This window comes from Acomys russatus, chromosome 19 (assembly GCF_903995435.1).
Source record: "Acomys russatus chromosome 19, mAcoRus1.1, whole genome shotgun sequence".
NCBI lineage: Eukaryota > Metazoa > Chordata > Mammalia > Rodentia > Muridae > Acomys > Acomys russatus.
Window position 1 is genome coordinate 51,200,499 of NC_067155.1, and position 12,767 is coordinate 51,213,265.

Sequence of the window (12,767 nt, forward strand, 5' to 3'; positions counted from 1 at the left end):
GAAGATGCAGTGTGTCCTGCTCTGTCCCCTTCCACTTTCTTCCCTTGAGACAAAGACAGGGTTTCTCACTGAAGCCTCAGCCAGCCTCCTGTCTCTACACCACTCAGCCCTGAGGTCAGAGGCTGAAAGCCACACACAGCTTTTAGCCTGGGATGGGGGCTCTGACCTTAGGTTCATATGCTTGAGCGGCAAATGCTCTGCCTCCAGCACCTCAACATTTTCTCCTCTAGCCTCTGGAGCATATTAAAGGCCTTGCCGATTTGGACCCCTGTGGGGGAGGGGGCCAAGGAGGGGAGGAGGCAGAGGGAGAAGGAGGAGGAGGGCAGGTTCAGCTGTAGACAGCAGCGGATGCAGCCACCCAGGTTTCCATGGGGGATGGAAGTCACTGTTTATCATTTATCATTTATTTATTTATTTATTTTAAATCTTTAAAAAATATTTAGGTATGTAGGAGAGCAAATGCTATGTATTCAAGTGCCCACAGATTCTAGAAAAGGATACAAAAGAACCCCTCCCCAATATTTTAAATGCTCAGTATCAGCTGTGACATTCTTATTCTCCAGCACTGGCCTCTCCCAAGATGGAGAGGTTTATACTGAGTAGATGGAAGACAAAAATGAATTCTTGGCTTTGACTCTGAATGAGATGGGATAGTAAATTCCGTAAGAAATGCACACAATAATGAAAAAATTACTGTTAACAAGACAAACCGTAAAGGTTGGACTAGATCTAATGGGGAACTGTTTAAGCACTAGAAAATATTAAAACTTTTAAGCAGCATGAAGTTGAAAGCGCCGAATCCTTAGTTCTCTAGGACCGCTGTTTAGTGAGTGGCAGACGTGACTGCTGCTTTTTTAAAGAAAGGTCAATTTTAGCGAGGTGGCACCTAGATCAAATATAGGTAAACCCAAAATGGGGGCCAGGAAATCTTTTGCCACCATAGGTAAAAGCAAAGTTCCAAAGATCAGAGAAAACCTCATGAAACATGATTATCTTCTACATTAGGCAATTCCGCTCATTACTAGCCTATTTCTTCTTAAATACTGTTTGAGCCTATGTAACGGCTTGTCTCATGAGGAAGAGAACACCGGAATAGGTTAGACTTTTTTGCGATAGCAATATTATTTATTTTTAAAGGTGTATTTATTTATGTGTTTTATATACTGAGTCCTCGAAATGCATGTACACCTGCAGGCCAGAAGAGGGCACCAGATCCCATTATAGATGGCTGTGAGCCACCATGTGGTTGCTGGGAATTGAACTCAGGACCATAGTGCTCTTAACTGCTCAGCCATCTCTCCAGCCAAATTTTTAATTGTATTGTGCGTGTACGTTTATACAAGTGCATGCCACAATGCACATGTGGAGGTTGGGACAACTTTTGGGAGCCTGTTCCATCCTGTGGGGCTTGGGGACGGAAGCCTTGCCTTCCGAGCTCCCCTACATCTTTCTGTCACGTTTTCTTGTGAAGTCTTCTGGGTTGAACCAAGGCCTTCCCAGGATACCCCAAAAGCTCTACCACTCATCAACATGACACCCCTAACCTCAAACCTAGCTTCCACTCTTGGGTCATCTTCTTCGGTCACTCACTCTGTGTCCCTTGCTTCCAGGCAAACAGGGAAGATCAAGCCTGTGGTCCTGCCGATAGTATGGTTTGAACAGGTGAGGCTGTGAGGTCAGTAGAGGGCTGTGGGGAAGGGGTCGCAGGGGTCTGCATGGTACCTGAGGCAGGTAGGGAGAGGCACGGGCCTAGCTTGTTTATTTTATTTAACTTTGTTTTACTTTGATGCTGTTAGGTTAACTTCTGGTACCTAAATTTAGTTATTTTTATGGTGGTTTTGCCTATATGCATGTATGTATGAATGTATGTATGTGTTTATGTATGTGTATATGTATATCATGTGAGTGTATGGTGCCCGCAGAGGCCAAGAAAAGAGCATCGGATCTCCTAGAACTGGAATTACAGATGGGTAATTACAGTGGGCGCTGGGAATGGAGCCTGGGTTCTCTTGAAGAATAGCCAGTGCTCTTAACCACTGAGCCATCCCTAGGGTTTGTTAATGGCCCCCAAGGGTCAAGTTCACTTCCTTTTTTTGGGTTTTTGCTTGTTTGTTTTTTGACTCTGTGTACCCTTCGCTGTCCTGGACTTGCTCTGTAGATCAAGCTGGCCTTGAACTCACAGAGACCCCCTTGCCTCTGCCTCCAGAGTGCTGGGATTAAAGGCATGTGCCACCATGCCAGGCAAGTTCACTTCCTCTTTGTCTGAGCAGTGCTCAGAGATAGAGTTCGGCATCAGGCCACCATGTAGCCCTCCTGATCTTTCTCGTGGCCCTTCAGGTCCTAAGACTAGATTCTAACCAGTGAAAGAAATCAATCTTGTGCAAGGGGCGTTGGGGCCAGGTCCGTCCCCCCATTGGCCAGCGCATCATCACACAGCCCTGCCAAACGCAAGGGCGTCTGGGAAATGTAGTTCTCCTTGGACTTCCAGCCAAGGCGCCACTGAGGCTCTCTGTTTTGAGTTTGGAAGGGGTGAGACACAGAGGGAGGGTACGGGAGGACCCAGTGTGCAGCTCCGGCCCGCCTCAGCCATCTGCCCTTCCGGCTGTCCTTCTGCAGAGCGGGACCATGGGCGGCGAGCCCCTGAACACGTTCTACACGCAGCTGGTGCTGATGCCCCAGATTCTTCACTATGCGCAGTACGTGCTGCTGGGGCTGGGTGGCCTCCTACTGCTGGTGCCCATCATCTACCAGCTGCGCAGCCAGGTAAGTGGGCTGGGCAGCCCGGCAAAGGACTCTGTGCTCCAGTTGGTCTCCTGCAGCCAGCTCTCATCCTAGCACCTCTCTCGCACCTTGCACTGATTCTTCTTTACCAGTCCTGGAAGGCCCCGGACCCTCCCCGGTGGGAGCTAGATCAGTCATTTGACCAGCAAGTGGGTAACAGGCTCTGGGAAGTGCCTGCTGGAGGTGGGGGACTGGGGACCGGCCTGATCTGAGAAAGCAAACAGAAAAGATAATTTTACCTAAGGGAAATGTGATGGGCCGGAGCTGGGTGTGAGATGCAAATGCAAGGCGCCACATGTAGGATCTTGAGCTTAAATTTCCTAAGTCAAGAGAAACAAGTGAAATCAGTTATAAATTTTATTTAACCTAAATACATCAGAGTATGGGGTTGAGCTTGTAGGTCAGCAATAGAGTGCTTGTGTAGCAAATGCAAGACGCTGAATTCAAATCCTCAACACTAACAGAGAAAAATCCTTCATCAAAAGTGATTAAAAAGAGCCGGGCGCGGTGGCGCACGCCTTTAATCCCAGCACTCGGGAGGCAGAGGCAGGCGGATCGATGTGAGTTCGAGGCCAGCCTCGGCTCCAAAGCGAGTCCAGGACAGACAGCCAGGGCTACACAGAGAAACCCTGTCTCAAAAAAAAAGAAAGAAAGAAAGAAAGAGAAAAAAGGTGGGCAGTGGTGGCGCACGCCTTTAATCCCAGCACTCGGGAGGCAGAGGCAGGCAGATCGCTATGAGTTTGAGGCCAGCCTGATCTACAAAAGCGAGTCCAGGACAGTCAAGGCTACACAGAGAAACCCTGTCTCAAAAAAACAAAAATAAAAAAAATTTCAAAAAAAGAAAGAAAGAAAAAAGAAAAAAATGATGAAAAGATTAAAAAAGAAAAAAAGAAAAGTGTTCCAGCTGAGTGCGGTGGTGAATGCCTTTAATCCCAGCACTTGGGAGGCAGAGGCAGGCAGATCACTGTGAGTTCAAGGCCAGTCCCGTCTACAGAGTGAGTTCCAGGACAGGCAGGGCTACACAGAGAAACTCTGTCTTGAAAAACTGAAAAAAGAAAAGAGAAATCCAATGACCATTTCACACCGGGTGTGGTGGCTCACCCCTCTAAGCTCAGCCTTTGGGAGGGAGGTTGAGGGAGGAGACACTGAAGTCATCCTTGGCTACATGTAAAGTTTGAGGCCAGCCTGGGCTACATGAAACCTTGTCTCAGAAAAACAAATGGAACTTCAACAAAAGATAGTGTGGTTCAGGCAGGGCTAAGGAAGGAAGCAAAAATGTATGAAAAATGTAACTCTCTAGGGCATGCAGCCACAAAAGCAGGAAGCAAATGGGGGCAGGGGGGGAGAAAGGATTTGAGTAGAACTTTAGTTCCTTTCTGGATATAGTGACATCTGTCCACTTGTGGTGAGAATTTTTTGGAGGCTGTATCCATAGATCTTGGGGTTGCCACAATGAGCAGAACATAATCAAGTCCCCTCACCTGGTGCTGATAACTATAGTTAATGGGGCCAGGGTAGTTGGGGATCTTACGATGATCAGCTGTGATGAGGGGGGTCAAGGGCCACCTTTGAACCCCTGTAGCAGAGCCACCCACAGGGTCCCACCTGAGATGTCCTGGGGCCACAGGCCCAGCTTTCTGTGCCTGCCTGGTGAGGGGACCTTCGCATCTGCTCTCGTGCCTCAGTCAGTCGGCTGGTTTTCTTTCTTAGGGTGTGCTTGCTTGCTTGCTGTGGGAAGGACAGAGTCCTCTCGAGTCACCAGCACCCGCCTCCCTTTCCAAACACCAGCCCAGGGACTCTTGTCATCTCCAAGGGGCATCTGGGAGCCTCTGGCTTCACCATGCTGACTGCGGGATAGAGTATGTGCTGGACGTCACTGTCTGGCCTTGGAGGCTGGTGTCCCTCTTCTCTCATGCTGCCCAGAGAGAGCTGAGCCAGCGGCCTTCAGTCAACCATTGGAGGAGAAAACGGAAACAAGATGAGGAACTGTACCTCGGGGTCGGGGGTCAAGGCTGCTTGCCCTGCAGGTTTCATCAGAGGCCAAAGAAGCCATCTATATCCTATTAGCCTTACCCTAACAGAGCTAGGCCTCAAGTGTATGTATGCGCGTGTGCGTGTGTCTCAGTTCTTGTTTTAACTGCTTGCTGGTAAACAACATACCCACACATACGTCATTCATAAGGAGAACAAATAAAAAATATATTAGCTAAGTGAAAGGCCTTAGGTTTAAGTCCAGCCCCACCAAACCAGACCAGAGGAACCCTAACACTCACCAGGCCTGCCCTGCTGGGGCTACCTCTGCTGCTGCTTGCTTCCCATCGGCGGCTCCCTGACACTCTGCTCGCCCATCTTCCAGGGTGGTTCGCCCCCATGGTGCAGGGTGGAGGACAACTCTGCAAGCCTAATCTCTTCTGTCCCTTTCCTTCTGGGGGACTTTCCAGTGACACGGCATGGAATATAAACTAGCTTGGTTGTCTTCCAGGAGAAATGCTTTTTATTTTGGAGTGGTAGTAAAAAGGGCGTGCAGGATAAGGAGGCCATTCAGGCCTACTCTGAGTCTCTGATGTCACCAGCTGCCAAGGGCACGGTGCTGCAAGAAGCCAAGCTGTAGGTGCGTACCAGGTAACCCCCACCCCCACCCCCACCTACCTGTATCCTAGAAGATCCATTCGTTCCAATCTGCCAGGGTGGCGGTGGCGTGGAGAGCCGCCCTCCTGCCTTCCCAGTGGGTCCATTCCTTCGACCTTCAGTCAGTGACTCTCATTTACGAGGTCCTGTTAAAGATGAAGGTTAGGGGGCTGGAGAGATGGCTCAGAGGTTAAGAGCACCGACTGCTCTTCCAAAGGTCATGAGTTCAATTCCCAGCAACCACATGGTGGCTCACAACCATCTATAATGAGATCTGGTGTCCTCTTCTGGCTTGCAAGCAGGATATTGTATACATAATAAATAAAGAAATCTTTAAAAAAAAAAAAAAAATGAAGGTTAGATCAGTGGCTTTTCCGTGCTCCATCCCGTGCGGTTTGCTAAATGCCGGCCCCCTCCCTGAGCATCCTGGAAGCCCAGGGACTCCCACAGCCTAAAGGGTTTGACAACTGTATTTTTCCGGACATCAAAGGGTGTAAGAGGACACACTGGCTCCATTCCAGAATAAGTGACTGAGACTGAGGAAAATCAGCATTGCTTGAGCACCAGCTGTATACTTGTCCTAGGCCTAAGGGTAGGATGCGTAACAGACTACTCTATACAGTCTGAATTTAGATCTGCCCTGTGCAGTGCTGGGATCGGTGGTCCTAGTGGCTCACCAACCGATTCAGGTACAGCTGGCATCCTGGCTTACTCAGCAGGCCACCTTGCAGGAGATCCAGGACAGCACTTGTCCGAGATCTTCAGATCCCTGGGGGCCTAAGGAGAGGCCGAACCCTACAGGGTGTGTCCCTTGCCTGGGAAGTGACAGGAAGAACTATGGGCCCTGCAATTTGTGGTTAGCAGAGGTGAGTCGTGTCCCAGCAGAAGCTGCTGTTTTAGCTTCTGAGCTAGCTTGGGTGTGAGCGCTTCCTTGGAAGGAGCTAGGAGGGTGGAGGCCACAGCTCCATTGCTGGGCTCCTAGGGGCAATGTCAGCTGTCTGAGAAGAAAATAAAACAGAACTTTGGTGGGTAGGTAACTGTCTTGGTGGATGCCACCTCCCTGGGGGAGGAAGGAGGGCAAGGCCCAGCAGGCTGGGGCTCTGCAGCTAAATGGGTCCCCACTTGCTCCTATTGCTGAGGAAGGGTGGGGCTTCCAGGAAACGGGGCGGGGCTCTGGATTGGGTCCTGCTGCCTTCCAGCCATGGTGCCCTCTGCAGGTGATATTTGGTAATGCCAGAGGACAGGTAAGGCCTTCCTGGGAGGGAGATAGGGGACTCTCAGTGGACAAATGCGGGGGCCCCAAGCAGAGACTCAATAGTCACTTTAGCCCAAATGAAGCTCATAGACCCTCGCCAGACCCCAGTAGAATGAACAAAACTGGGTTTCCTCTTTACCTTCCCAGCCTGATCCAGCCCTTGTTTGGCTTTAAGATTCCCCTCAGTAGCCCGCCGGTGGTGGCGCACACCTTTAGTCCCAGCACTCGGGAGACAGAGGCAGGAGTATCGTTGTGAGTTCGAGGGCAGCCTGGTCTACAAAGCGAGTCCAGGACAGCCAAGGCTACACAGAGAAACCCTGTCTGGAAAAAAACAAAAAAAGATTCCCCTGGGCAACTGGGAACGATGGCGCACACCTGTAGTCCCAGTACTTGGGGAGGCAGAGGCAGGTGGATCGTTGTGAGTTCGAGGCCAGACCGGGCTACAAATAGAGTTCCAGGACAGCCAGGGCTATTACACAGAGAAACCCTGTCTCAAAAACAAACAAACAAACAAACAAAAAGAAGATTCCTTTGGGCTATGGAGAGTAGCTTGTGTCCAACCCCAGGAGACACCCCGCCCTTGGCCGTGCGCTAGGGAGAGCAGTGTCCTCTAATAGCCAGCTTCTGCAGGTGGGGTAGACATGCGGGTCCTTGCACAGGGGACTCACCCCACCCACCCACCCAACACTCACTGTCTGCCCAAGAGTAAGACTTAGTGAGGCCCCACATTTTGCCTTGCACCTGGGTGTGGGGGTGGCCCCTAGGGGCTTCTGTTGTTTGCTGAAGGAGAAGGGAAACAGGGCCAGCCGCCACTAGCCCAAAGAGTATTGTTATCTGATTATGGTCCCTCTGGGCAGATGGGCCTTGCTGTAAGGGGCAGGGGGGGGGGGGTGGGGGGGAGGCACGGGTGGCTGTATGGCCAGGTGCTGTGAACAGAGTGGCCTTTAGGGAAATGTTCGAACATCTGCTTCTCATTGGTCTGTCTCCCATCCTAAAACCTCCTCTGTCAAACATAGTACAGGGAGCAGACAAGACGGGGGGGGGGGGGGCGGGGGGCAATATCTGCCCAGCTGCCCTCGCTGCCCGGTTCCTTGCAGATTTGTCATGTACGTTTTTCTTGGGAAAGGCCAGGCTACAGTCAACTCTCATTTTTCTCTCTGGCAACAAGGGCTTGCTGGGTCACTCACGCTGGCTTGGAATTTGTGGCGTTTTTGTGTTGGTGGGATGTGGGCTGGGAACAGAGGATAGGCTGGGCAAGGCTAGGTGACAGGCTGGTGACTGAGCTTCTTTTTTTCTCTACAGGGTCCCAAAGACACCATGAGCCCCCCAAGCCTGATAGCTTGGTCAGACCAGCAACCCAGTCCCTTCACCCCACTTCTTGAGGACTCTCTCAGCGGACAGCCTGACGGTGCCATGGCCTGAGCCCCCCATTGTCACACCTGTCCACATATCACACATGCACCCAGGCATGTACAAAAACACTCAGGGACCAGGGACAGACTCGCTGCTGAGTGTGCCTGTTGGGCCACAGGCGCTCTCTTCTAAGTGGCCTGTGCACCGGGCTGTGGGAACTGAAACTGCCATTGGCCCCTCCTGTGATGGGCAGGCCCTGCCCAGGCCTCCCGACTTCTCCCCACCCTTGTCTTCCTCCATCAGGCTCAAGCCTCAGTTCTCACAGAGGATGGATCTGTCACTCCTAGGGGCTGGGTGTGTGTCAGCCTCTTGTGCCAAGGCCAGGAAAGCAGTTCCAGGTTCTGACCTGTCTGCACGCACACTCTGGAGCTGTTCCTGGCCCCTTTTTCCTCTGGTCTCTGCTATGTCACCTAAACACTGAATTGGCCACTGTAAGCGGCCAAGGTGGCAGGTCCCTCAGGGTCCTTAGTTTTCAGGTATAGGGTCAAAGATAGAGAGGTCTGGGCCATCTGTCCCTGTTGCCTGGTCCCCTGACACCTGGTCTGCTGGCATGGTGTACCTCCCCGGAAGGTAGGGGGACAAAGAGGCCCATCACCCTGCAATTGCCCCTTCCTTTTTTTTTCTACTGGAAGATAAATTTTATCATCTTTGAAAGAAACTCATGACTGAAGCAATAAACATTTTCACAAATTTAACACTGGTTTCTGTGACTGTTTGCCAGACAGGGCTGGGATTCCAGGATCTAGGCCACATCACTCATTCAGTATGTATTCCCCATGGCTGCCAACCATGTCTCCTCATGTGAAGCCAGCACCTGCCCTGAGACACATTCCCACCTCAAGCCTGATGCGATACGTGGCTCAGATACACTGGGATCAGACTGGCTCAGCTCTGTTTTTTCTCTGTCCCACGAAGCCCTCTGGGTCTTGCTATGGACAGTGCCCAGGGCTGGAGCATCCTTGTCACCCATGTGACAGACCTAGGATGGGATGGGGAAGGGCTGGGGGGTAAGTCTAAGTTTTTCCCCAAGTTCACGCAGTTATAAGGAAGGAGTTGCTCCCCCCTCCCAAGTGTCTCTGTTTTAGAATAAAACCATGTTTTGCCCTTAAGGGACCTTCTAGGAAATGGGCAAGAGATTTTTAACTGAATATTGAAAAACACATAAAGAGACTGGTGGTGTTTGCAGTGGTCTGCATATCTCTGCTTTTTTTCTTTTGTTTTGTTTTGTTTTGGTTTTTCAAGACAGAGTTTCTCTGTGTAGCCTTGCCTGTCCTAGAGTCACTTTGTAAACCAGGCTGGCCTGGAACTCACAGCCTGCCTCTGCCTCCCGAGTGCTGGGATTAAAGGTGTACACCACCATGCCCAGCTCCCTCTCTTTTTAAAAATTAATTTTATTTATTATTGTGTGTGGGCCCATGCTGTAAAGGGTTGACTCTTTACTCTCCATGTGGTCCCTAGGGGTTGAGCTCAGTTCCTCAGGTTTAACAGCAAGCTGACTGAAGCATCTCACCGGCCCTGCACTTCCTTTTTAATCTGCACTGCTCTCTTCCTGCCCTGGAACCATTAAAAGGTTTCTACCTCATACTAGCCACTCTATTGTACTGTGCAACATTAGCACCATATAATTATTATTATTTGGGTTTTTAGGTTTTTGTTTTGTTTTGTTTTTTTGGCTTTTCGAGACAGGATTTCTCTGTGTAGCCTTGACTGGCCTGGACTCACTTTGTAGACCAGGCTGGCCTCAAACTCACAGCAATCCACCTGCCTCTACCTCCCTGGTGCTGGGATTAAAGGCGTGCACCACCACTGCCTGGCTCGTTTTAGTTTTTTAAGACAAGGTCGAAGGGCTGGAGAAATGGCTCAGAGGTTCCTGAGGTCCTGAGTTCAATTTTCAGCAACCACGTGGTGGCTCGCAATCATATGTAATGTGATTTGATGCCCTCTTCTGGCCTGTAGGTGTAAATGCAGGCAGAGCACCTGCACATATTAAAAAGTAAATACATCCTTTTTAAAAAGTTTAAAAATTAGGACAGGGTCTAGCTTTATAGGCCAAGCTGGGCTAGAACCCTGCCTCTGTGTCCCAAATGCTGGGGTGACAGGCATATATCTCCTACCATACTCAGATTTTTTTTCCCAAGACAGGGTTTCTCGGTAGCCTTGGCTGTCCTGGAGCTCGCTATGTAGACCAGGTTGGCCTCGAACTCAGAGATCCACCTACCTCTACCTCCCAAGTGCTGAGATTAGATGCATGCAGCCCCACTGCCTGGTTCAGATTTATTATTTCTATGGCTGGGAATAGCCAGCCCTTCTGTGCTTCCTAGATTGGTCATAAACTTCCCGGCTCAAGGAATCCTCCGGCCTCAGCTCTCTGCATGGCTGAGACCAGAGACAAGCAGCTCTGTGCCCAGCTTCCTTGTGACTTTCCTGGTCTAGTGTCTCTGCCTGCTTCTATTGCACCACAGACGGGAGACAGGAGTCTAGAAGCTCAAGCAGGTTGGGGCAGGCTGGCTGGGGTTCTGGAACATTCCTCCGTGCCCTGCAGATGTTTGTGTCTTACTTCTCTTATGGGTGTGTGGAAATTCGACACTGGCCTGGGACCTCCTTCCACCTTACTATTTCCTAGTGTTACCCACAAACGCAGCGCCCCATCAAGTCAGGTCTTTTGCCTGTGGATATGGGTCTAAACACACTCAGCCTCTGACGGTGACATCCCACTCAACTATGCAGCACAGTCTCATCGGCGTATAGCATGTTTTGCCAGCAGAGGACACCGTCTCGGGCTGTCTTTCCTTGCCACACATATTTTATGTAGTTTGCCACACACAGACAGAATCGGCCTAGGCATGCATGCACATCCGTGAATTTTAATGTTGTACAGATCTGAGCCCCCACACACACACACTGCTCAAGTGTGTACACAGAAGAGGAGCTGGATCTGAGGCTCCATGGGTAGACTGTTTGCCTAGTGTGCAAGAAGCTTTGGGTTGGATCCCCAGCATTGCATGGACCGGGGGGTGGGGGGCAGAGGCGTACTCCTGTAATCCCAGGACTGGGAGGTAGAGGCAGGAGGATCAGAAGTTCAAGGTCATCTTCAGCTACATGGTGAGTTCAAGGTCAGCCTGGGCTACAACATAGAACCCTATTGAAGGAGGAGGAAGGAGGAGGACCAGAAAGATGATGATGATGAGGAGGAGGAGGCTGATGGGATGGCGCACTCTTTTAATCCCAGCACTCAGAGGACAGAGGAGCTCTGTGAGTTCGAAGCCAACCTAGTCTACATAACAAGCTCTAGGCCAGCTAGGACTACATAATGAGATTAAAAAAAGAAAAGAAGAGGCCAGGTGTGGTGGCACACGCCTTTAATCCCAGCACTCGGGAGGCAGAGGCAGGGGGATCGCTGTGAGTTTGAGGCCAGCCTGGTCTACAAAGTGAGTCCAGGATGGCCAAGGCTACACAGAGAAATCCTGTCTCGAAAAACCAAAAAAAAAAAGAAAAAAAGAAAAGAAGAGCAAGGTGGTTGTGGCGCACAAGACAGAGGCAGGCAGATCTCTGTGCATGAGTTTGAGGCCAGCCTGATGTTTGGGGTGACAGAGAAACCCTGTCTAAAAAAAATATGCAAAACTTGGGGTTCAAGCCACACTTCCTCAGTGATTCCTTTCCCCCCCCCTTTATTGTGACCCTCCTCTCAGTGTGTAAATGTTGGGAAGCAGCAGGCTAGCTTTGTCTGTTGCAAATATTCTCTCAGAAGGAAGCACATAGCCTGCCCAGTTGGCTGCGGGGACTCCTCCCCTGCAGAGCAGTGTGCAGGGATCGCTGCCACCAGTTGTCAGTCGTCGTCAGTCAGCCAGAGTATTTTTATCCTGTGGGCTAAGGCGCCCACTGATCTCTCTCCACATTTATAGAAAGCTAGGGAGTGGAAATAACCCGCTTGCAAAAGCTGGTTGCCCAATCTGCAGCCTTCTGGGAACTAGAGTGGGATGGTTTCCCCATGGCGGGTGTGGAATAGGCCTGGGCTAGGCAGAGGCCCCAAAGCCCTGTGGAGGTCCAGCCTCGGGAGATGGCTGCTTACAGCGCCCCCTGCTGGCTCCTGGGGAAGGATCCTTTTTGCTTTGGTTTGCTGTGTGAGCGTGTGTGCGTGCGTGCGTGCATGCGTGTGTGTGTGTGCATGTGTGCGTGTGTGTGTGTGTGTGTTCTGGTGTTGGTCCTCGGGCTTTTTGACCTCCAGCTTCTTGATTGAGCTAGGTGGGCTGATCAGTGGGCCCCACAGATTCTCTCCCTCCCTTTCCTCCTCCTCATTCCCGCCCCGCCCCCCCCCCCGGCTTTCTTACGGTGTTGGGACTTGAACTCAAAACCTGATGCTTGCACTCTATTAATTGAACTGTCTCTCCAACCTCTCCTCCTCTTCCTCCTCCACCACTCCTCCTCCTCTCCTCTTCCTACTTTTCTTATCCCCCCCCCCCCTTTGGCTTTTTTGAGACAGGGTTTCTCTGGCTGTTGAGGAACACTCTCTGTAAGCCAGGCTGGCCTTGAGCTCAGACAGCCGCCACCTGCCTGCCTCTGCCTCCCGAGTGCCGGGATTAAAGGCATACGCCACACCTGGCTTTGAGAATTAAACTTGTTTGAAGAGGAAGGCTGGTATCTGTGAGATTCAGGACCTGTCTGGCCAGCGATATTCTGTGACACCCATGAA

At 50.9% G+C, this 12,767-nt stretch overlaps 1 protein-coding gene and 1 non-coding gene across 4 annotated transcripts in view; one reads left to right on the forward strand and one right to left on the reverse strand.

The window, feature by feature from the left end:
- Positions 1–8,278, forward strand: part of Scarb1 (scavenger receptor class B member 1) — a 68,363-nt gene extending 60,085 nt beyond the window's left edge. Inside the window, exons 10-13 of one of the 3 annotated variants that reach the window (XM_051161433.1) lie at positions 1,611–1,662; positions 2,617–2,763; positions 5,264–5,403; positions 7,967–8,278. In XM_051161433.1, the coding sequence (XP_051017390.1) occupies positions 1,611–1,662; positions 2,617–2,763; positions 5,264–5,392 (328 nt within the window). In that variant the 3' untranslated portion in view covers positions 5,393–5,403; positions 7,967–8,278. The remainder of the gene's footprint in view (positions 1–1,610; positions 1,663–2,616; positions 2,764–5,263; positions 5,404–7,966) is intronic. The other 2 variants (XM_051161431.1, XM_051161434.1) reach the window with 2 other exon arrangements.
- On the reverse strand, positions 1,043–1,144 carry LOC127204095 (small nucleolar RNA SNORA28). The gene has a single exon (XR_007832446.1). It is a non-coding gene; the product is annotated as a small nucleolar RNA SNORA28 (small nucleolar RNA).
- Positions 8,279–12,767: the final 4,489 nt, after the last annotated feature.